The 25,631-nt window shown below is 40.3% G+C and overlaps 1 protein-coding gene across 4 annotated transcripts in view; it reads left to right on the top strand.

Annotated features, from left to right (window-relative positions):
- Positions 1 to 25,631, top strand: part of GLIS3 (GLIS family zinc finger 3) — a 501,312-nt gene that overhangs the window by 457,334 nt on the left and 18,347 nt on the right. For all 4 annotated transcript variants that reach the window (XR_005195239.1, XM_037727311.1, XM_037727312.1 and 1 more), the window contains one exon: positions 14,220 to 14,389. Coding sequence is in view for 3 of the 4 variants with exons in the window: in XM_037727311.1 (XP_037583239.1) it covers positions 14,220 to 14,389 (170 nt within the window). In the remaining variant the exon portion in view is untranslated. The remainder of the gene's footprint in view (positions 1 to 14,219; positions 14,390 to 25,631) is intronic.

The following is a 25,631-nucleotide window of genomic DNA, read 5'->3' as shown; positions in this document are numbered from 1 at the left end:
TCACCGCAACCTCCGCCTCCTGGGTTCAGGCAATTCTCCTGCCTCAGCCTCCTGAGTAGCTGGGATTACAGGCACGCACCACCATGCCCAGCTAATTTTTTGTAGTTTTTAGTAGAGATGGGGTTTCACCATGTTGACGAGGACGGTCTCGATCTCTTGACCTCGTGATCCACCCGCCTCGGCCTCCCAAAGTGCTGGGATTACAGGCTTGAGCCACCGCGCCCGGCCCCAGCCCCATTGGATTTTAAAATTGCATGGGCCCTGTAGCCCCTTTGTTTTGCCCAATTCCTCCTGTTTGAAATGGTCATATTTACCCAATGTCTGTAACCTCATTGTATTTAGGAAATAACTAGCTTGCTTTTGATTTTACAAGCTCATAGGCAGAAGGGACTTGCCTTGTCTCAGATGAGACTTTGTACTGTAGACTTTTGAGTTAATGCTGAAATAAGTTAAGGCTGTGGGGAACTGTTGGGAAGGCATGATTGGTTTTAAAATGTGACATGAGATTTGGCAGGGGCCAGGGGTGGAACGAAAAATGGTTTGGCTCTGTATCCTCACCCAAATCTCATTTTGAATTGTACTCCCATAATTCCCATGTGTTGGGGAGGGACCTGGTGGGTGATAATTGAATCATGGGGGTGGTTTCCCCCGTACTATTCTCATGGTAGTGAATAAGTCTCAGGAGATCCAATGATTTTATCAGGGGCTTCTGCTTTTGCGTCTTCCTCATTCTTTGCCAGCTGCCATCCATGTAAGACGGGACTTGTTCCTCCTCGCCTTTGGCCATGACTGTGAGGCTTCCTCAACCATGTGGAACTGTAAGTCCAATTAAACCTCTTTTGTAAATTGTCCAGTCTCGGGTATGTCTTTAATAGCAGCATGAAAGCAGATCAATACAGGGATGTTGTGTTTTCGTTTGTTTCAAGAAATTTTTAAATTTTCATCTTAATTTCCTCATTGGCCCACTGGTCATTTAGGAGCACGTTGTTTAATTTGTATTTGTATGGTTGCCAAATTTACTTCTGGTATTATTGTTCCATCATAGCCTGAGAAGATACTTGATATTATTGAGACTCATTTCGTAGTCTCACAGGTATCATTTTGATTAATCATTGGGAATGTAATGTTCCTTACCTGGATGCTAAAGGGTCAAAGACAGCAACCATTTTCAATTCAATGACTTGGCAATTCTGTAAAGTTCTTTAGTTCTGCTCAAAGTAGTCTGACTTCTGACTTTGCTCTTTTCAGTGTCTTATTTCAGGCTTTGTTTCTGTATAAAGACTTCATTTCTCTTCCTATCCTTGACCAAGTGTTCCCCAGCCTTTGGCGCTCAGTTTAGTTCTCAATGCAGGGAGCTTCTTTTCTTCCTCTCACAGTTCACAAAATCGAGTCCCCCTGATGAATCTGAGATCTTATCTGTTTCTTGTATGTACTGCTTAGCAGATGTCACCTTGCTAACTGGATTGTTATTGGTGAGCAGGAACCTTAAGTTTCCTGGTGACCTCCATACTGCCATGTACCGAGTAGTACAGTAATAGGTTGCTAAGAAAGATTTGACAAAGACAACCAATGAGGGGAAAACCTATGAAGCAAGAGGTCATTATCAAGTCCCAGGGTCCTGCCAGAAAGCAGTAGTTCCCCTGATTTATTGAGCAGCAGGGCAGTAGCCCTAACTCTAAAAGTTCCTACCATATTGTGTAACCTGCATACTTTGATACAATGCATAGCTGCTCTAATACGTACATTCATGCACACCCACACATTGCTAGGAATACCTTGCCACCATCCATTAGTGGGTTCTCTAAGTTGCTTTCTTGAGATCTTGAATACTAATGCTTGACACTCGCTGTTCTCATTTATTTGTACATGTAGCATCTGAACAACTAAAAACTAAGCCTGTTGCTTTGCTGATCTTTGCACTCCAAGACGTTGAGTAATCAGGAATATTGTTATCTGAAACAGCTCAGCTTTTTCACACACACACAGCATCCCAGGTAACTTTTTCTCACTCTTTAATGTAGTCTATGTGCAATAGTCATACACATCATATCAAATATTAAAGCTTATTAAAATCTATCCTAGCACTAGAGGTTTGTTTATTATGTTTGTTTATTGAGTCTTTCACTGGAGTTTATGTACCAGGCAGTATACTGGACACTGAGGCTATAAGGCAAGCCGTCTTGCCTTCTCAGAGTATCCAGTGTAATGGAAGATAACCAAGCCAGTTAATCATAGTTTAGAATATTATGAGGGGGTGATATAAGTGTCTATGGATGCATACAGAAAGAGCACCTAACCCACAATTTTGGGAGAAAGGACTAGAGGAAGAAATTTCTTACTGAAATCTGATAGTTTACAGTCAAGAAGGGAATGTACAAGTGTTGTGTACAAAAGCTTAGAAGGAAGAGAGCCAGCAAGCGTGGAGCATAGTGTAGAAATGAGGACATAACCTTATCGGCCACATTAAGGGGTTTGGGCGTTAACCTGAGAACAAGAAGGTGTGTGTTTGGCTAGTAAGGGGGCTGTAGCGACTCTTGTATATACTCCAAATTCCTCCATAGCCTGTTATCCACCCACAAAGAGTTCAGAATGCATTCTATGGCTGATAGCAGAAAAAAGGCAAGGAATTGAAAAATGGTTCATCCTGTTCTCAAATAGCCAAAGGCACTGTTTTATACCTCCTGGACTAGTGAAGCAGCACAGTGGGTATTGTTATTTTCCTTTTTGATACCATTTTTAAAGACAGTTTTGTCCCTTGAAATTCAAAGCTTGTATTTTATATAGTCATGACCTACCAGGGTTTCGAAAAGTCACTGAGTGTCAAAATTCTGTGTTAGAGACAAAGTGATGAACATCTGAAAATTAGAGCTCTAATATCAGCAATAACTTGGTCTCATTTGTCTCCATTATATCAGAAAACTTGAATATGACTTAAAGTTCACTGCATGACTGTGTCATCTTATAGTTGCAATTTGTCCAGTGAGTACTGCTCTGTGGTCATTGATGTGTATCACAGACTTTTCCACACATACAGAAACATACCTAACTTAGAAGGTAACAAACACAGGCAATTAAGTTTGTCAATCTTCATCAATGGAATAGTTGAGACAAGCCTAGTCAAAAGACAAATATAAGCCTCAAATAACTATTTTTATCAGGCTGCATGTTGACATCAACATCATCCTCTGGTGGAGCCTGTCATTTTGGGGTTCACCTCGTGCCATGTCATCACTAACATCATTCTCTCTTTGGGCCACAACACTTTTATGCAGAAGTAAAGCTGCTATCCTCTTTAGCATACTATGAAGGGACCAGTTTCTCTCCAAAAAGGTAACTTCCACAGATACTCAAGCTTAAGAGAGGTGAGACCCAAAATACACCCCCCACCCAACACATGCACATGCATACATGCATGCCCACGCATGCACACGCACACACACGAGAATTGCTGACTAGTAAAACTTGTTTCTGATCTCAATGTTGTGAGCAGTACAGAGGCAGAAAAATCTGATATCCTGTTTTTGAAAGTGAAGATGAAAGCTTTGGGTCTAGATTAGAAAAGGTTGGTGGCCTCTCCCTATTTTGTTTTCTTTAAATCTATTGAAAGTTCCTGGTATTTCTTAATGTTTATTCCAGGGTAGAATGGCCTAACAGTCTTTAAACTTCTTAACTATTGAGGATCCATGGCCAGAGCCATGCTTCATCCTCTGTGGTAAATATCGGATCATTAGCCTTTGGCATGAACTTTCTCTTCTTTACTAATATAAATATATTCCCCTGATAAACTCCTAGAAGTCATACATACACTTACAGGGAAATAAATGACATTAGTTACTTTGTTCTTACCAGTCTAGCCATTCGTTGTGAATGGCTCCAGATGAAAAGAAAAAAAACACCAAAATCATTGCTGACTGGCTTCTCTAGTCTTCTCTGATCTCTGATTTAAATGTCCATGTGTTTCTCAAAAGGTTCATGAACGTAATTTTCAGTCTAGTGTGTTTCTTGATAATGGAGGAAAATCAAAAGTGAAGTCTATATGGTTATCTTCAACTTACTATTAAAAACCTAAAAAGCCTAGTAGTCAATTGGGATTTCTCCCTATTCCCAAACACTGACACATCTAATGCATCTGTAGGTCCTGTTAGCTGTGTCTTCAATATACATTTCAAGCCTACATCAATTCCTCTCCTCCACCGTAGTTCAAGCCTCCCCTCCCATTATAAGCAAAATCGCCTCCTTACTGATCTCTCTACATCCAGTCTTGCCTGTCTACGATCATCTACCCTCATTCCACCAGCATACGCTTGGCATTGCTCCACACCAAAAAAGCTATCCTTTAAAATGTAAATGGAATAATCTCTTTTCTGTTTACACCTCTCCCTGCTTAACACTGGAGTAAAATTCAAATTCCTTTTTGTAGTGTACATGAGCCTCTATAGTCTGGCCTCTGCTAAATTCACCTATTTTCAATTCCCTTATTTCATCTGTTCCAGCCACACTGGCCTTTAGTTTCTTTAAAAAAAAAAAAAAAAAAACGCTCACTAATCTTGCCTCAGGGACTTTGCACTTGCTGTTCCTGAAACCTGAAAGCTACTCTCATCAGAGCGTCACATGACTTGTGTCTTCGTCTCTGGTGTCTGCTCAAATAGTACCTCTTTGGAAAGGCCCTTCTTGACTATCTAAAACTTCCTTTCCCACACCTCCCTTTACTCTTTAACTCTGCTTTAATTTTCCTTCATTGACTTGTTGCTTCCTGGAACTACACTGTTCACTGATTGCTTCCATTCTAATACTAAGGTCTGCCTTGAGCACAGAAACTCAGGTTGATGGCTACCTTGTGCAGAAAGCTTACCCCTCAGTGCTTAGAGGAGAAGCCTAAGGAATTTTGTGAAATAAATGTGCATGGAAGCAGGAATACTTTCATTCCTTTATTTCTGAGAGTGGCTACAGTATCCCAGAGCAGGTGATTGTTCTCCCACCTCCACAGTCTCCTCCAGGCCACTTCATGGGAAGGCAGGAGACATTGACGAGAGCCTCCATGAGGTGCACTCTAAAGCAAACAGCTCCACTTGTGGTTTCAGTGTTTGTTATATCAGACTCTTATCTACATGTTTTTATTTTGAAATGCACTAGTTCTTTTTAGATTAATTAGAATCACATACCAAAAGCCAACTATTAGGATGTAAAAGAAACTAATTTTTAAGTGCCAAGGAAGTCATTTGGCCTCCAAAAGCCAAATCAACCATCTTTATTTTATTTCTGTATTCTAAACAAATCCACCTTACGTAAAGCCCAAGATGATATTTTCATAGTCCCCTTGGATTTTCAGTCAAGAAAGTAAGTCATGACAGTAACAAGAAAGGCTTAGTTGAAATACAATTTCTCTTCTTAGAGCTTCTACTTCATTGCATTAGCATGAAGCAACAGTGGAGGTCAGACTAAGCCATGGTATTATTCCAGCATGTTAGTATGTTCTTGTCATATACTGTCTCTGAAACAGCAAGTCATACATAATCAGAATTCTCAAAGCAAAAGCCCACAAGCCATTCTAGCCTGAGCCAAGTCAACTACATATTCCAAAGTGCTTCCTCTCTGACATAGAATAGGCTGGTCAAAGGATAGCTTCTACTTAATGTTTTAAAGATATGATCTAGAAATCTGCATGGTCTTTTCCTAAGTAGTGATAGTCAGGAGACTTAGCTGCTAAGAGATTATCCTTTTGCAAGTGAAGAACTGCATTGATTGGCGGTAAGGAGAGTATTGAGGTGAGCAGAAATCAAGAGGCAAAGTTCGTGGATAAGCGTTTAGTGTTTGTGTCCTTTTTTGGAAAGTCTTTGGTTGCTTTCTGCTTAGTTAAAAAGGAGAAAAAATTGTTTTACTCATCCTTCCTCTCAGAGAAAATTATTAGGCTAATTCTCTTCAATAGAAATTCTCCCCTCAGAACCAGAAGCTGTGCAAATATAATATCCAGGTGGACATTTGCACCAATTGGGAAAATGTATCATCTACCTCGGCACAAGAATTGGCACCAAGTTGAGAACCACATCTGTGGAACCACGTTCAGCAGATTATTTCAGCAGCAATGACCTATAGTTGTTAATTACTTATCTTCTCATAGGACTAGATAAGGTGCTGGAGATACACAACAGTAGCAAGTATCTGAGAGTTTATGCTTTCTATCTATAAGAGACAAAAGCCCTTCACTAATTGTGAATTTTTAAAATACATGCTGTTGCCTTCATTTCATTTCACTAATCAAATGTTGAGTCTTTAAGAGAAGGTACAGAAAATTCCTGCGTCTGACATTCAATATATGGAAAAAATGCACATATAAACAGCACGTGTTATTAGTGACTGAACCATCATCCAGCAAGTTTCTTTCAAACCTATGGATTATAATGACTTTTGAAGTCTTCTATGGCTGTGGTTTCCAAAAGCACCTGACCACACTTGGCAGGAGTATTGGTTCTTCTGATGTGTTCAAGAGACTTTTTGCATTTTGAAACCATGAGAGGGATATTGGATAGTCCATTTTTTGTATACTGATGCCTCCATTTCTCATGCTTAGACAAAAAAAAAAACTTGTTTCTCATGTGACGTTCTTATTACACTCTCAGTTTTTCTTTCATCTAATGCATTCTCTTGTAAAGCAGATTGAATGCTATGTCTGATACCACGCTGAACAAGAGAAAGATTCTTGCCTTTACTACAGGACTGTGAGTTAATCCCCTTGCTTTGACCTACTCAGAGAAACCCAAGAAATATCATTGCAGATTTTTTTTTTATAGTAGAAATTTTTTACATCAAATGTCTAGGACCACTCTGGATAAATTTTCTTCAGTGTGGTGCTTTTTAAAAGAGGATTTGGCAGAATCAGCCTTTCTTCCCTCTCTCTCCATGTCTGATTCTGAAATAGACAAACAACTGAGTCACAGCCAATTCTGCAGTCAAGATATTCCAGAAAACTCCTCTTGGTCCTGCATAATTCATTTCTCTGACATACCCTAGACATTCTCCCCTCCTCCCTTTTTATTTCTACAGGGGAGAAACATTGCAATGTTCTGGGTCCTATTTCAGCATTTAGAAGAAAAAAAAACACTTCTCTGCCTTGGGCATTGATAACTTTGTTTTGTTTTGACTTACAACTTGCTCCCTATACCTAAGTGGAGAAACTTCCCTTCAGAAAACTATGTCCTTTCTGTTTTCACCAATGCTCCCTCAAAGCGCATTGGTGATCATTGCACCTGCAGCCAACTTCACAGACTTCATTTTGTCATGCTCAATGTAGACTCGGGTAATCATTTTTTGAGTCCTGGTCTTTTCCAGCCTGATGAATTATTTGCAGTTAATATTGACCCAGTGTCTCATAGGGAACAACATGCTCTTCCAGGGGATGGGTTAGCTCTTGGACTATTTGGGGACACAGTCCTCAGATGGACACACATTCTTGGCCTGTCTTGGTCTTACCCCAATGGACAATGTTGCAATTACCCACACTTCCCAGCGGCTGTTTCTTCTTTACTGAAAGCTGGTCTTGATTGTCTCAGAAGCCGAATTCAATTTGCAGTTCCCCCAGTAACGTGCTGTGATTCATTTGGGGACAAATCTGGATTGAACTGGGTCCAAGTGTCTCTTTTGTGAGACAGAAGGGAAGTATAAGTAGATACTATAGTCACCCAGATGAGTCAGCCAGGAATTCATGAAGTGATTCATAAATCGTTATAAAGACCACTAAAGTCTGCTAAAATGGAGTGCTGTCTGGCTATACAAAGTGGGGTATTATCACTGCGGGGTTTTTTTAGATGTTAAATCAGATGTGAAATCCTTAAAACTGGGCTTTTCTTTTTAAGTTTTGAAAAGGATTCCTTTCTTCCGCCTCTGCAGTTGGCCAACTGCTACAGCCATTTTTCATTGATTAGTTTTCACAGATGAATTTTAAAACCGCCACAGATGATACCCCGCAATTCTTTGGGGAAATAAATACCTCCCCAAATCCATCGTAGACTAGTTTATATCCATTATTTCTACTCCCTCGCAGCAAATCAATAGTATTTTTCATGTGAATACAATGAAACAAGCTGTTCTAATGCATTCTTCCTTCATTGGGAGGTCCGTAGCTGCTGTGGAAGAGACGGGGGAAAGAAAAACTATCCAGAACACATACCAACTTTTAATCTAGTTGATCATGTAAACACATAAATTCCTTCTTTCCAAAGTGTTAACCCCCAAAGCAATGCTAAAACACACAGTCCTACATTGCTGGCTAGAACTGCTTGTGAGTACAACAGAAATGAAGAAGAGTAAGAAATATTCTTGACATACTTAACTTGTAATGCAATCTATTAGTAAATTTTGTTAAATAAATGTACATTGACAAAAATACTTTGGGCTTATACACAGGGGAAAGAGCCCTACCTGAAAGGAGGTATCCAGTTAGAAAGACTAATATGCAACATTGTGCATGAACTCCAGTTCAGGACTGAGCAAGGTCGCCAAAGCACACTGAGCAATACTTGGCATTGCTAGATTTTTTTTAAAGGTAATAGGTTGCTGACACGCCCTCCTACTCACCCACGATAAAGCTTGAGATTCATTCTTCCCTCATCCCACCACTCTTGCTTGTTTTACATCTCTACTAGAGAAGTCTTTATTACCTTTGTGACTTTAAGCAAATTATTTTACCTCTTTGAGCATTTTTTTCATCCAAATAAGATGGTGCTCCAGTGCCCTTTCCAGCTAAAACATTCTATTGTATGAATTTGTGGACTAAGGATAGTCCATTGAGTCCAATGTACTTGAAACCCAGTATCAAGACATGAGGTCTGTACACAAGACCAGGATCAACTACTTGGAGAACTAGAAAATCAGCCAGATGAGTAAATGCTTCACTTCTTTAAATTTAAGCTCTGGAATGCATGTAGAAGATGTGCAGGTGTGTTGACAGAGGTAAACGTGTGCCATGGTGGTTTGCTGTACCTATCAGCCCATCACCTAAGTATTAAGCCCCACATGCATTAGCTATCTTTCCTGATGCTCTCCCTCTGCTCCCCCTGACAGGCCCCAATGTGTGCTGTTTGCCTCCCTGTGTCCATGTGTTCTCATTGTTCAGCTCCCATGTATAAGTGAGAACATTCAGTGTATGATTTTCTGTTCCTGCATTAGATTGCTGAGGGTAATGGCTTCCAGCTCCATCCATGTCCCTGCAAAGGACATGATCTCATTCACTTTTATGGCTGCATAGTATTCTGTGGTGTATACATACCACATCTTTATGCAGTCTATCATTGGTGGGCATTTAGGTTGATTCCATGTCTTTGCTATTGTGAATAGTGCTGCAATTAACATATACTTGCATGTATCTTTATATGATTTATATTCCTTTGGGTATATGATAGGATTATATACCCAAAGTAATGAGATTTGGGTATATAATGGGATTTCTGGGTCAAATGGTATTTCTGGTTCTAGGTCTTTGAGGAATTGTCACACTGGCTTCCACAATGGTTGAACTAATGTACCTTCCCACCTACAGTATAAAAAATGCTTCATTTTCTTTTGACCCTTAGTGTTTATATCTGAATAGTCAAAGAAGAAAAGAGTCTTCAGGTTTTCTAAGAATTCTATAAGTGTTCCAATACATTGCTGGGACCATAGCAATGGTGGTTACACAGCTGTCAAACACTGGGGGTACATGTTAATGTCAGGGATGCCTTAAATGTACTTTCAGTCATTCCATAAACATGTATTGATCACCCAGAAGGCATCAGACATTCATTTTATTAAGTACTTTGATATTCCTGACTTCCCAATTTAAAATTATTCCCAATCCACCCCACCCTTTGCTATCTCCATGTTTTTCTCCATAGCACTCATTTCCTCTAGCCCAGTAGATAGATTGCTTGCTTAAGTTTCTTCACTGCCTGCCTCCCCTTACTAAAATATAAGTTCCACAAAGATGTGTCTTGTTGTTCTACCCCTAGTGCTTAGAACATTGCCCTACATTTAGTGCTCAATAAAGATCCCTTGAATGAATGTCACCATGGGCTTTATAACCTTCAGTGAAAGTTGAGATTACCTTTATTTTATGCTTATAATTGATGCTGGGAGAAGGTGGGGAGTTTTCTCATTGACCCAGCTAGTAACAGATAAACCTAGGATCCAAGCCCAGGTGGGTGTGACTTCTGGTCTGTCTTCTCCTTTGTTCATATGCTTCTCCTACCATTCCCACTTTTTCTGCACATGAAACTAAGCAGTCTAGGTGTCTCGGTTGGGACCTACTGATCTGAGAAACAGTCTAAACTGAATGCTGCTGGGCCACCCCACTGCATGGTTGGGGAGCTCAGCGATAACAGAGGGTTGGGGCTGGGAAAGCAGAGAAGGGTGTAGAAGGGAAGGAGAGTGGCCAAGTAAGTACCCCAAAATAATCGGACATTCTCTAAGATAGGTGGAGATACATATTTGCAGAAACCTTCTAAAAGATTTTTCACCCCCCCAGAGGATTTTATGAGGTTTTAAAATCTGTTGCCCTTCCCTTCCCTTTTTTTTTTTTTTTTCTCTTGCATACCATTACTCATGGTAAAGGTTATTCAAACTCGTCTACTAAATGAGTGGAAATGTCTGACTCGGTTCTCTGGTTTGCTCTTGTGCGATCTGTTTCTGGTAAGGAGTAATGTTTTTTGTAGTCTGTTATGTGCCTATTTACAGAACAATCATCTATTGTTTAAAAAAAGTATAAAAGGCTAAGGAAGAGACTAGTAAGCCATGTCCAGTGAAATCTCTGAAATGTCAACTGCAGATCAGCAGCTAGAGAACGGGGTTGGACCTAGAAAAGAGGTCAGAAGATATCTCTTCTGGCTCTGGGACACACTGTAACTCAAGATGAATGAGAGTGATGCCGTCTTGTTCTGACATAATTGGGGAATGAGATACTCCATACGAGGGAAAATGGTAAATAACTACAATTTATCTTCAGCATCACAATGTCGTGTTTACTTTAGCATCAAAAAATTCAATTCGCCTTCATTTGATTTAAAGTCTCAACTTTTGGGGGGCAGAATATTCAGAGCATTTTCATTTTGATTGTGTGTGTGTGTTTTGAAGAAACAGTTGGAAAGTGGGTGCAGACACTTAGAAAATCAGGTTCTGAGGACCCCACCCTGACAATAGTGAAAACAGTTTATTTTTGCTTAGTGAGCATCTAAGTATGTATGTTTTGTGTGTGTTTGCTTTTGCGCCAAATAACCCCAAACTACTTGTTGGCTTGTTGAATCACTCTCCTGGCATCTCTTTTGCTAAGAGAATAGTTGTCTATTGTTTAGACATTCCCAGGGACCTTACCTCGAACATGAAGACTCTCTCCATCTTCACGCCTCTCCTGTCTCCTCACTCCCAATTTTAGCTTACTATTTCTACTCTACTATAAGCTAGTTAACAAGTGACTAACTTTATAAACATTAGATTTATGTTAATAACTTTTAAAAGATTTTTTTTAAGTATGATACTATGTGGTGTATTTAGACAGAATCAATTTTGTTACTATCTGCTGCACTTGAAAATCAGTCATATATATACACAGTCACTTCCTATGTTGGACTTTTTAGTGGTGACTTCTTACCCACTTTCTTGTTCCTAGCAATTGTCTGGATACTTGTGATCACTTGTCACGTTTTATTTCTCTACGCATATAAGAGTTAACATTTTTGTACTATTTCTTTTCTTTCAAAATCAAAGCCCACTTTAAATGTATATTTTACTTAGAATAGTTTACATATAAATTTTTAATACTTTATATGGGGTGACATAGTGTGTTTTGAAATTATATTAGCTTTATATCATTTCATTTATTTGACTAACATAGAGGAAAATTCAGCCTTAATTACTAAAAAAAAATCCTGAGTCAGTTGAAGCTGTTTTATTCCTCCACATCCGTGAGATAGCGGTGCTAAAACCATGGTTTGTGCCTATCGTATTTTTTTTGTGCGATGATGTTTTTATACTGGGTAATATTTGGTAGCCAAGAGAGCATGGCCTTGGTTTGGAACTTCCATCAATGAGTACACAAGAATGATTTTAATTAGCATATAATTATATGGAATCATATATATGTAGAATCTATATATAGATCTACTTGCTGACTTGCCCATCCACACATCTCCACGTCCAATCAGTCCTCAACAGAAAGAGGATAGCAGACATTCCAAAAGGGACTGGAAAACTATCTAGAGCAAGCTGCATCTTTTATTTACAACTGAGGAAGCAAAATTAGGGAGCCAATCAAAGGATCTTGTTCCTTTGCCCAAAAAACAAAATTGGGACACCAGCAATGATTGTTAAATAGCACCAGAGGTTGCTTTGTAATTCAGATCCTTCCTCCCTCCATCCCTGGGGATCTTTAGGGACCAGGGGATTAGAGATTAGGTAGTAATGTGGATTCCTTCTGCCCCTAACGTCTATGAGCTCAAAGTTCCTCATCCCTTTCCCATAACCTTGAGCAACTTGTGAGACACATTAAAGACATGTTCCCCCCAGAAAATAGCCTCCATATGAGGAATCCTGGCAAATGAGTTTTACTAGATGTCCTCAGGGCAGTGCCAGGATTCGTTTGCTGTGTTTTCTCTCAGGGCTATTCAGCACATCTTTTCAGGGTGATACCAATTAAGATGACATGCTCAGAAAAATGTATTTACTCAGCACGGGACACTCAGTTACTGCTCTCTTTCAGGGGAGTGAGGATGTAAATGATCAATTAAAAGGCATCTCACCCCAGCTGGTTTGTTGAGGCTCCTTGCCTTGACTCCTCCTTTCTTGGTTCTTAAATTCACCTTCTATAGTCTCATCACACATCACATGGTAAAGAAGCAAAAAGAACATGAGTTTTTCGTCCCATGTTTTCTTACTGCTACAATACAAACATAGAAGCTCTGCCTTATTAAATATTCTGGTTCAGAATGTTTCCAATCACTTTATAAACTTGACTGGTTCATCTTCCCTTTTTATCATTTATGGCCTTCCACAAAAGCCCAGCAAAGTTAGTGATTTGTTCCTGTGAAATAAGCAATGTAAGCAGATGGTGACCTATACGTGTTAGTGCAAAACAAAGCCTGTCTTTCTACACAGTTTAAGGAACAGCTGATTAAAAGTTTTCAGCTTACTGGGACTTTTTAAGGGAATCAAACAATACATTGCTAGTGCAGTTTTCGCCCAAAGTTATTTTATTGCTTCATTCTACTGCATTGACAGACTCCCTGCTTCTTCCTCCACTCTACTCGTGCCCGTCCCCTACTGAACTGGCACCGGGAGGATCATTTTGGTATTTGACAGACACTGTCAAACTTTAACATTGTTATCACAATTACATCTTGCTTTCAATGTTAGAGAGCATAAACTGTCATTTTAAATGTAGTGAGTCGGGTCATTCCAATTTTCCTTTACCATTGGGAGATCGGTGTACAGCCATCCATTTCACATCCCCAGTTTCTTGACAGCATCACCTTAAACACCGGTACGTTCCTTCTCAGAAACCATGGGTAGTCTTACTGTGATTGGCGCATGTGAGTCCTACATCATGTTCCTCTCGCACCCTCAGGAATATCCCGCCAAGCATAGAGCCCAAGCAGATCTCTCGGGTTCTGCATTTCAAGCCACACTTGACCTTTGAGGTTTAAGTTAATTCATTCTTGGCAAAAGAAAATGCATTGTTTAAAGAGAATAGGATTAGAGAGGCTCATAATAAAGACTTGTAACAACACTTCTTGGACCTCAGATATATCTTACAAAACAAAATGTTTATGAGCTAAGTGTAAATGATTCAGAAACATACGGATCAAATTTCCCCTCAAATGCAAATGGATTTTAAAAATTAGCAGAAAAAGGGCTTGGCAAAAGATGTGCTTTGAATTTCACCAAACACAGTGTATTTGAAATGCAGCTTAGAAATCTTGACAAACCCAAACTGAGTAGGTTTTCCCTTTATTGTTCTTGTTTATTCCCACTGTATCTCTGTTGAAAATTCAGTGGTTAAATGAGAAACGGCAGCGGGGAGAAATGAGAAATGGCAGTGGGGAGGGGAGAGGTTAGAGAAAAATCCAGAAGAATTTTTTTTAAAGGGCTTGTCACGCTCTTGTATAGCCAGAATGGGAGGTGAGAATTTGGCTTTGGAGAGTGTCTTTGTTCCTGCTGTTTTATGTCCCTCATGTTTCCTTTTATAATTGTTTGTTCAGGTTTGCACCTTCTGCTCCATCTCCTCACCACATCAGCCCCCGGAGAGTTCCGGCTCCTTCAATACTGCAAAGAACACAGCCTCCCCATACCCAGCAGCCATCAGGTTCGCACCTGAAGTCTTATCAGCCAGAAACAAACACTTTTCAACCAAATGGTATCCATGTCCCTGGTAAGCAAGGAGCTGGCAGTCCCTTGAGTTTTGAAAAATGACATTGTGCTGTTGCTTTTAATCTTAGTTACCTGTCGTGGATTTCAGATGTTCTGTTCTACACCAGGCTTAGGCTTTTATAACTTGCCTCTGAAATTTCACACTTGATAGGCATGAAATCCTATGGCGTTTTCCTGACTTCGGGTTGATGATGGTATGATTTATGACACCTCACACTAGTCAGCTCAAGTTGATGGTGTTGTCATTGACCAGGGCTCTAACACCAGCAATAGCATCCTGTTTCTAAACAATAGCCTGTAGAGAAAGAAATGACAGGAGTTCTTGTGCCCAAGCATGCCTCTGCTTTGCTAGGTTTTTGCTCTCATTCTCATATGTCCTCATGCTCTCCATCCTTCAAGGTGCAGGTAGAATAACACCTCTCTGAAGCCTTTCCCCATCCTCCAGCTGATGTCATCTCTCCAGCCCTAAACTCTGATTTTTATCAGCTGTCTTTCTCTAATAGTAATTATGCTTCCTCTATGGTATGATTTGCTTATCTGTGAATAAAACATACCTCCACTATTAATGTGTAAACTTTCTGAGCATTTTCTGACCCATCAGAAAATTGTATCTTTTAGGGAACTTAACACAGCTCTTCACAAATGCCAAAGACACATGGATACTTGTCAGGTGAATGCAGGATGAAAAGGAGAAAAGGAAAGCAAGAGAAATCATAATGATTTTCTAAATATGCAGATCTTGTGTGTAATGGGAAATATGCATAGAGAACTACGTCTGGCTTAATTTTTCTTAAACTCATTTTGCCTATCTTAGTGAACAGCCATAGAAAGTTGAATAGCAAAATTTAAACTGTCACAGCGTTTTACTTCCTAGGGCAGTTAGATCTGTATGAGCGGAAGAGATAATGTATTTTTAGGCTAAGTGTTTCAACTTCTGAAACATGACTCTCCTCTACCTGCCTCTTGCTGATGCCTGAATTTTCTCCATATGAGTTATTGAAATTGATGGATGGTGTGCCCAAACTAATCTAAAACAATATGCAAGCTGAGTGTGAATAATTTTCCAAGATGGCGGAGTCATCCAGTACTATGGAGCTAGGCTTGGTTAAGAACATCAAAGTAAAGGACTGAACAGCAAAGAGGAGGTGACATAAAAATAGACAGCCGTAGGAAGGAAGAGACCTTGAAAGACCAGAGCTATTGGTTCTGGCTCAGTTTGTGCATCTCATCTCCCCACTTCCCCATTGTAGCCACACAAACCACCTGTTCCCCAACAAAACTTGGACTTGTACCATTCTGCAGGCCTATGGTCATTTTTACCTTCTGGTTATAAATTGTTTCTCAAGCTTTAGTTACGTGTTTATTCAACTAAGAAATACTTCTTGAGTGCCTACTATACATAAGGCAAGGCATCAAGTCATGCACAAGATGGGCAAATTGAGCCCTCTTAGTTCCCGAGGAGGGCCTGTCAGTCCAATTGAGTTTGTGTACTGTGAAAGAGACCCAGGTCCCCTGTGCCCTGAAGCCATCCTCACCACTCCAGGCAAGAGGTGCACAGCCTGAGTGTGGGCTATGTGAAATGTAGAGTAGGCCATTGATTCTAAGACACAAATTTTTCACCTTCACATTTTAACATTGCTGAAATCTGGACATAACTCAGTCAGTGGCGGCATATAATTGGCAGTGATTTTTCTTTCTGGTGCTATCTAGAATAATGGAGCATCTCACAGTTGATGGTGTCAAAGTTCCAAGGAAATGCAGTATAACACATTTCGATTACAACTGTGAAACACATTTTTAAAAATTTAAAAATTGACCTATGTGTAGAAAAAAAAATGGGAAGGAAGTTCTCAAATATTGATGGTTTTATATCAGGATGGTAGGATAATGGGTGATTTCTTCCTTTTTTCTCTAAAAATCTTTAAAAAGCGTTTTGGAATTAGACCAATTTGAATCTAACACTAGTCTACCCTGAGCTATGTGACTCTAGGCAAATTACGGAGTCTCAGTTCACATTTGTTAAGTGGGGAGCGTTTCATCTGCTTCTCTCATCAGTTAAGTTTGACAAGAAAAGCACCTGGCACGGAGTAGGAGCTTAATTTAATGCTCTTCTATTTCATTCTATTTTTTTTTTAATTAGACTCTTGGAGAATAGGGATAATGTTAGTAGCCCTAGGGCAGGCATAATACTTGGTGTTAAGTAGGCATTTAGTAAATATTTACTGATTAAGTGATTGACACTGTTTCATTGAACAAATGAATAATGAACAAGAAGATATAGAAAATGGGATCTATCCTATTATTTTCCCCTACCTCTTGGCAAAATACTTTTAGTTAAATAATGAATATACTGTCAACTTGAAATTGTTGGGATTTTTTTTTAACTTTTACATTAAAAACTATTTTTTAGAGACAAGGTCTTACTCTATCCCCAAGCATGGAGTGCAGTGGTGAAGTCATAGCTTACTGCAGCCTCAAACTCCTGGGCTCAGAGTTCTGTTTTAGCCTCCCAAGCAGCTGGGACTGCAGGCACACACCACTATACCTGGCTAATTTTGTTTATTGTTTTTGTAGAAATGGGGTCTTGCTATGTTGCCCAGGCTGGTCTTGAATTCCTGGGCTCAAATGATTCTTCTGCCTCAGCCTTTCAAAGTGTGGGGTTACAGGTATGAATCACCTGTGCTGAGCCCTAACTTTCACATTCTCATGGGGAATTTTTTGACAATTAGAAACTGCTACTATCAGCCCTAAAAATAAATTTAAAATATAGTTAGGCTAATTGAGAAATGACTTTCTCCAGGAAGATGGGCAAGTGACTGCTGCAATGAGGTTGCAAAGGGAGTGCCCCTATGTTAGCCATTGGTCCACTGCTTGTGGTTAATTGGTAGGTATCTGGATGTAGCCTTACTTCCTTCTCCAAGCATTTTCTGAAATTTTTATTTTGAAACTTTCTAGGAAACATTTCTAAAAATTCTCATCAACTGCTCTATAGGTTAAGGACAAACTTTATTTTTCAAGTGGGCAGTACAATGCTAAGAGTAAGAGAAGACCTTCTTGATGAGTTGCATTTATTGGTAGCATTTCAGCTTTTGTTGGACAAGTTTGCTGGATGGAGTTACACAGCATCCTGGTGATAGGGAACTTTACCCACTAATAAAACTTGATTTTTAAAGCCCAAAGCAGTGTCGGGGTTGCTAATGTGATAGCTCAAGTGAGTGAGTGTTCTCTTTCAAAGTTCATGGTTTTAATGAGTGTAGTCACCCCCATTTCTTCTGTACTCGCTGCAGTAGGTAGAGGTCAGGGAGAAATGCCATCACTGTATTTTTAGAGACAAGAATAAAAAATGTGTAGGCATTGCTATCTTAGCAAACTATGCAGGTGCCTTTTTCAAGAGGTTTAAATTTCTAAGCCATATTATTATTATTATTATTATTATTTTTTTTGAGATGGAGTCTCAGTCTGTTGTCCAGGCTGGAGTGCAGTGGCGTCATCTCAGCTCACTGCAATCTCCACCTCCCTGGTTCAAGCAATTCTCCTACCTCAGACTCCTGAATAGCTGGGATTACAGGTGCGTGCTCCAACGCCTGGGTAATTTTTTATTTTTAGTAGAGATGAGGTTTCACCAGTTGGCTAGACTGGTTTCGAACTCCTGACCTTAGGCAATCCGCCTGCCTTGGCCTCCGAAAGTGCTGGGATTAGAGGCATGAGCCACCAGGCCCAGCCCCATGCCATATTCTTAACATGTTTCTAAGCCAAAAGCACACTAAAATAAACACACATTTATATTTTTCCATGGGGAAATGTAGACTCCTGTAGATGTAGATGCTGTTGCATTACAAAGAGCTATGAAAAGCTATAACTCGGGGGCTTTGGTCTTAAAAATGAAGAAGGTAAGGTCCATCGAGTTTTGTTAATCTTGGTATACTAAATGATACTAAGCCTAGACACTGTGTGCTCTGTCTATATTTTTATTGAGGTATCTTGAAAAAGGCATACTTTGAAAGATTACTAGTGCTGTGTTTTCAAGTTTCCTCACCTAGTGAATGATCCAGGACCAGAGCTCAGGTTTGTTGGCTCTGCATCCATCTCATTCATTTTGCCTTAATTAGTACAGGGAATGAGGTATCATTTTCTTTAGTGTTTGAATCTTGGTAGCATTTGTGGGTCTCTGGGTGAGATCTCCAAGGCAACTTCTTAGTACATTTTGGTTCTTTATTTTAGATGTAAACATAAGGACACTCTGCAATCATGTAAGCTTGTTTTTCAGTCTTTTCTTTCTCCTTAGGACAATTCTCTTGCCCAGACAAGCTTCAGAATGTTGCCTGGATTAGTTGCCTGAGAGTTGATATTTGTATGTTTTGTTATTGGACTAATAGATCGTTTCTTACTAAATACCCTGTTCACTCCACAATTATTAGCATGCTGTGAGAATTCCTACACCAGGATTTTCACAACCTTCATGCTTCTGGGCCCATAAGGTGACACCGAGTTCAGTTCAAGTGTTCATCGGTCATCACTATGTGCCAGGCAAACATGAATATCATTTAATGAATGCACTGTGGCTCATGCAATAAGAGAAGGTACAAAAGGCACCTGATTAATTCAGAAGGTGTCAGAGAAGGATCTGTAGAGGTGATACTTGAATAGGGTTTTGAAGATAAATACCTTATTGGGCAGGCCAAGTGGGTAAAGGCATTTCAGACAGAGGGGAAGCAAAGACCGCAGGTGAGAACACAAATGACAGCATGGTGTGTGTGTGTGTGTGTGTGTGTGTGTGCGCGCGCGCATGCACACACAGAAGGAAGAGCCAAGAGGATGATGGGAGTGCACAGATTAAGCCATGGAGTAGAGGAGGAAGAGGCTGGAGAACTTACAAGGCCAGTTCACAAAGGGTTTTGTGCCATGCTAAATGTAACTACCGAATAAAAAATCAGCCTAACATTTTAGGAAGGTCAAGTAGAATGCTGCGTGCTGTGTAGAGACTGCAGTGGGAGAGGTAGGAACATTAGGCTCTGTTGGGATTATGCTGGGCTACATGTACAGAACACCCAAACAACAGTGACTTATTAAAGAGTTCAGTTCACTCAGATGCAACTGGTAAATAGGGGAAAGATGTCGGGATAATGTGCAATTGTGTTTGTTCACATACAGTCTTTCCTAGAGAAAAGCCGGAATAGCAAGAGAAGAACAAAAACGTCCTCGCTCTAGCTGCTGTCCAGACAGGAGCCCTTTCAGCTCTATTTTAATAACATTTGAAATGAGCATAATCCCAGGGGGGCTGTCTCCCAGAGAGGTTCACACCCAGCCTTGCACAGCCCTCAGCTCATGGCAGATCTCATGCCTTCCTGTGCGTTGGGCTCTGCTATCACTTGTCTCAGTATTTGTAAGCCAGCCTTTCCAGTTTATTTTGTGTATATGTTTTTAAGAACCACCCGGGATCCTACAGCCACACTGACCTGCCTGCCTAAATTTCCTTTTGCCTATTAGAAGGTATTGTAATTAGCAGGTATTGAAGACTGCTGTAATTAGAAGGTATTGAAGACTTCCAGTAGTCTGACCCAATTTTAGATTTCTCAACAACCTTATTTTTAATACACATTTGTCTAAAGGACAAGATTTTTCAGGGTTTATTTATCACATTATAGCAACAACACTAACACTGGTATGCACTTTACTCATCACATGACAAGATGTCTCTTTTGAGATGGAGTCTCACTCTGTCACCCAGGCTGCGGTGCAGTGGCACGATTTCTGCTCACTGCCCCCTCTGCCTCCTGGGCTATTCTCCTGCCTCGGTCTCCTGAGTATTTGGCGCTATAGGTGCACACCACCATACCTGGCTAATTTTTTGTATTTTTAGTAGAGATGAGGTTTCACAGTGTGGGCCAGGCTGGTCTTGAACTTGACCTCAAGTGATCCATCTGCCCCAGCCTCTCAAAGTGCTGGGATTACAGGTGTGAGCCACCGTGCCCAGTCTTCTTGCACCACAAGATGTTTAATAGGAAACAGTGCAAGGTGGATGAGGGGCCCCACAGAGTCAGCAGTGCCCATGCCTTCTCCCAACTTCGTGCTTTGTCACTGTTAACAGGTGGCTTCCGTCCTCCTGGTCACAGCATGAATGCTGATACTCTACACATCTCATCCCAGTTTCAGGCAGAGAGGAGGGTGAAGAGTAAAGAACAAGTACCCTTAGTCACATGGCAAGGGTGTCTGGGAAGAGGAATATTTTAGTGCATTGCCATACTTAATGAAACGGATACAGTACTCTCTTAACAATGTTCACTGGATAGGCCCACTAGAAGGGCTGCCAAACACACTCTAGGATGGTTTTCTAATCTGTGAAATGGGGCTAGTATGACCTGTCTCACAGCCAACTTCATATCTTCCCTTGGAAGTCAGGGTGGCGCTCACAGGCCTTTCTAAGGGTTCTGCCCCGTAGTTTCCCATCTCTTCCATTCTCTTAGGTTTCCACACTTTCCGCTGTGTGCTCTTATTTTGCATCCCTCTGGAGTTTCCAGTTGCCAACACAGAGATTTGTGTCATCCATGTACCATTTATTAGATTTCATTAAGAAAACACCATGAAGATACCTCCTCAGCCTGGACTGTTTGAAATGAGTGCAGCGGCAGTGGGAAGGGGACGTCTTCCCTGTGGGTCACAGCTGCTCTGGTTCCTGAGCACTCTTTCCCAGGATTTAAAGCATGCCCTGCCTGCAGGCTCCCTAAAGCAGGCCAGTCAGCTCCCAGACAATCGTGGCATTTTCTTACCTTAGTATGGAGTTGTAAGCTTGTCAGTCCAGTTCAAACTGACTGTGACACCAAACAGGGTTTCCAGCAACCAACAGGCCTCCAAGAACAAAACACATTGTAACTGGCTTGTCCTACTAGAGAGCGAAAGCATCTTTCTAACTGTAGTTATCAGAGCATTGATGTTTAAATGACAGTAATGTGGCCAATAGAAGTTGCACTAACTTCTTCCTCAGTTAGCTGTTTACTCACAGTGATTGTGCAGTGGTACTTTCCAGCAAGATTCCTATGGGCTGTAGCCATGACTCATCTCATTGCTGGCAATTTATAGTGTTAATATTTAAAGATTTTTATTTTCATTTATTTTGAGATGAAGTTTCGCTCTTGTCACCCAGAGTGGAGTGCAGTGGCACTATCTCGGCTCACTGCAACCTCTGCCTCGCAGGTTCAAGCAATTCTCCTATCTGGGCCTCCAGAGTAGCTTGGATTGCAGGCATGCACCACCATGCCTGCACCACCATGCCTGGCTAATTTTTTGTGTTTTTAGTAGAGATGGGGTTTCGCCATGTAGGCCAGGCTGCTCTTGAAATCCTGACCTAGGTGATCTGCTCGCCTTGGCCTCCCAAAGTACTGGGATTACAGCGTGAGCCACGGCACCCAGCCTAAAGGTTATTTTTAAAGGCTGATTTTGAAGACAATAAACATACTTCCACAGAAAATTTCATCACAACTGCATATATGCGGTATCAAATAATAAAGCAGTAAGTCAAGAAATTGTATTGCCTAGAACTTAAACATGTGTCACAACTTCTTGAAATCCCAAAAAGACAAATACAATTGATTATAAATCAACAGTGTAGTAGATTTCATGGAGGAAGTTGTGACATATTCACAAAAGAAATGAGCCAATGAGCACACGTCATATTATCCTGATGTTACCATCAGCAGTCATAATCAGGAATAATTTTCCGTATCAGCCATGACATTAATGCTTACATAGTACCAGGGATTGATGATTAGATTTGGAAAAGTCCTTAATTAGTCTCATATACTTAATTGCTATAAAATTACCCCAAGAATAGTTTTATATAAGTAGTACTTGATAAATTCTGACAGTGTTATAATTCTAAAAAACAAGTTAATTTTAGGTGTATAAGTGGAGTGCAGTGAACATTTCAACATGCTGAGTTTTGTGAGAGGTCGAGATGGTCATCTTAACCAGAAAAGCTGTTGGAATGATTGATTAGAGAAATGACTGAACTGTGAATAATCTACATATATAACTAAACATCTGCACACACAAGAGTGTGTGTGAACACACAGATAAAACTGACCATACTAATGTGCCATGTTTGATCAAGAAAAGTATTAAAGTGATTCAATCAACTATCACTAAATTGTAACTTGTCTCGGGACAGGGACTACATCATCTCACAATGTTCTGCACACTGTAAGTGCTTAATAACTGCTCGTTCAAGATGAATGAACAGAAAAGAAAAAATTTTTGCTCATGGCTTCTTAGACTGATTGGCAGAGCCAGCATTTGGCAAAATTGTGACTTACAGTCAACTTTTCCCGGGTCCCTCTTTGGGCCGTTTCTGCCAGTTTCTCTGCCCCTCTTTTATTTTTCTTTATTTTTTTCTGAAACAGTCTCGCTCTGTTGCCCAAGCTGGAGTGCAGATGAATAGTCTCGACTCGCTGCAAACTCCGCCTCCCAGGCTGAAGCGATTCTCCTGCCTCAGCCATCCATCCCTGGCTCAAGCGATTGTCCTTCCTCAGCCTCCCGAGCACCTGGGATTACAGGCACCTGCCACCATGCCTGGCTCATTTTTGTATTTTTAGTTGAGATGGCATTTTGCCATGTTGACCAGGCTGGTCTTGAACTCCTGACCTCGGGTGATCCGCCCAACCCAGCCACCCAAAGTGCTGGGATTATAGACATGAGCCACCACTCCAGGCCCTGTTCCCCTCTTTAAATACCCAGTGCTGACCAACTGCCTGATCCTTCTTCCCAGAGGAAATAGGATGAACTAACATTCATTTACACATTGAGGTGAATTATATGTATTGCTGCCGCTTGTGAATATCTGCATAAGAGGATACTGAGACAAAGCTGGTACTGAGTGCTTAGTAGTGAAGTTCTGGGCTGTGGCAGCCCTGTGGAAGAGGGATTGTGAAGAATTCGGTGCCCATAGATGCCAGTCCCTTGCTTCTGAAAGCATTTGCAGTTTGGATGCAGGCAAATGGCAATTATTAACTGGAATCCTGTGAGTCAGTCATGCAATGTCCTAGTTCTGAGGTTCTCAAGTTTAATAGATAATACTGACACCCCTGTTTCAGAGTTGGTACAAGAATGAAAGAATGCCTGGACTACAGTAGATGCTTACTTCATTGCATCTGTTACAGCTGTTATTTTCGTACTATCAGATACTTGGTGCTCTGAACGAGTCCAGAGCAGCCTCCCAGGTGAGACTGTGGGAGAGCTTAAGCACCATGCCCTAACTAGTATACCTGGTGAATGTCACAGGTGGTTTTATGAACCTAGTCTGACCCCAAAGCACACACTTACATTTTGTGATGGTGCCTGTTGATAGAGTATTATGGAAATTGTTAGTTACTTGGGAACTGCTTTTGCATGAAGGTTAAGTATGGAACCATAAATATGAGATGCCTTATAGGGTTAACATTCTGTCAGTGGAGGTGCGGTGATTTGCAAGATGAAGTAATTTCCCACCAAGTGCTTGATTGCATGTCTTTGGACACTGATAGCTGAAAATCACGTTTTTCTGTGTCAGGCAGTGTCCTCAATGCCTGTCATGCCCTTGCTCACTAATTCTCATAATACTATAAAGAGAACATTTTTAATCCTGTTTTACAGGTGGGGAATTTGAATCACTGTAGTGCCCAGAATGTATTAATCTTGAAATGGTGGAGCTGGAAATTACACCCAGGACCATCTAACTCCAGATCTGTGCTTTTAACCATTCTGTGAGGCTGCTATTAAGCCTTCGATTGGGGGTTGTCCTTGGGGGAAGGGGGTGCTCCCTACCTAATAGCTCACAGTGGGATTGTCCCACTGCATGTGTATGTGCATGTGTCTGTGTGTACATGCCTTCATGCACTGTGCTTGCTCAAATACAGGTATGCTGGGGGAAGCTTTGGAAGCCCAATTACTGTAATCAACAAACCTGGGTTCCTGGGCTTTTAGCACAGTCCTTACATACCATTTACAAATTCTTACTGACTTTTTAAATTATAAAAGAAAACATTTATCTGTTAATTTTTTAAAGTTCTTACAGTACTGAAACTGGAAGAGAGTTTAAGTCCCTTCCCAACCTTATGTTTGCCCCAATTCCACTGCCCAAAGGTAACGACTATTAAAAGACTGGCAAGCATTCTTTTAAACCTTTTTAAATGCTCATAGAAGGAGACGTATCTGTGTCTATGTATATGCCCATATGCCCTGTTATAAAAATGGCCTCATGTTCTGCACCTCACATTCTACACTTTGTTTTATGAGTTGATTTTTAACTTAGCAAAATATATGCCGTTGCTTTCCAGGTCAATACATACGGAGTCTTAATTGTATAGCTCTCATAAGAATAGGTCTTTAAATCATTCCCTTATTGATGGACAATTTTTTCATTTTTTACTTTTTCTAGCAATGCTATGTTAAATCTCCATATATGTGTGTGTGTGTATGTGTATATGTATATGCATGTTTATATAAACACTCCTATACACATATATATCTTTGCACAGTTAGGAAATATTTCTAAAAGAGAAAATGCTAGACTACTGCGTATGCACATTTTAAAGTTGGATAGGTATTGACACAGACTCTTAGAAAGGCTACATTAATTTAGACGCTCATCAGCAGCATATTACAGTGCCCATTTCCTCACACTGGATGTTAGTAGTTTAAATTTCGCCAATTTGTAAAGCAAAGATTAGTGACTTGTTGTAATTTTTCCTCTATCTAGTAATATAATTGAGCATTCTTTTTACATTTTCATTGAATACTAAAGACAGTATTAATAGTAACAGGGATTAAGTAACAAGAGCTATGACTTGGATTTTTACATTAAGTAGTCGCCCTGCTCTTTCACCCTGTCAGTCAAGCTGTGTCATTTGCAGCAAGACAGTTTGTTTTCTGATTGGAACTCAGGAATTTGATGAGAAAGAAATGTGCAGAATATCTGTTTCATTGACTACCGCGACTTTGTCAGTCAACTTAAAAATGCCTATAGAAAGTGTTTAATGAATATTACAGATTTAGCACTTTTTCTTTGGGGGAAATAATGACATATTTCTAGAAGCAAATGTTCTTATATATGAAATTCATGAAGTCAGCCTCTAATGAAGGGAACTCTTAAAATCAATTACGTTTTGACAACTATTTTAGGGGTTCCTTTGGACTCTTTGGGGCTAAACATGTTAATGACAATCTATGTGTTATGTTTCTTTTTTTTTTTTTTTTTTTTTTTTTTTTTTTTT

Source organism: Cebus imitator, unplaced genomic scaffold (assembly GCF_001604975.1).
Source record: "Cebus imitator isolate Cc_AM_T3 unplaced genomic scaffold, Cebus_imitator-1.0 Scaffold227, whole genome shotgun sequence".
Taxonomy (NCBI): domain Eukaryota; kingdom Metazoa; phylum Chordata; class Mammalia; order Primates; family Cebidae; genus Cebus; species Cebus imitator.
Note: the sequence above shows the minus strand (reverse complement) of the source record. Positions and strands in the feature narration are given on the sequence as shown.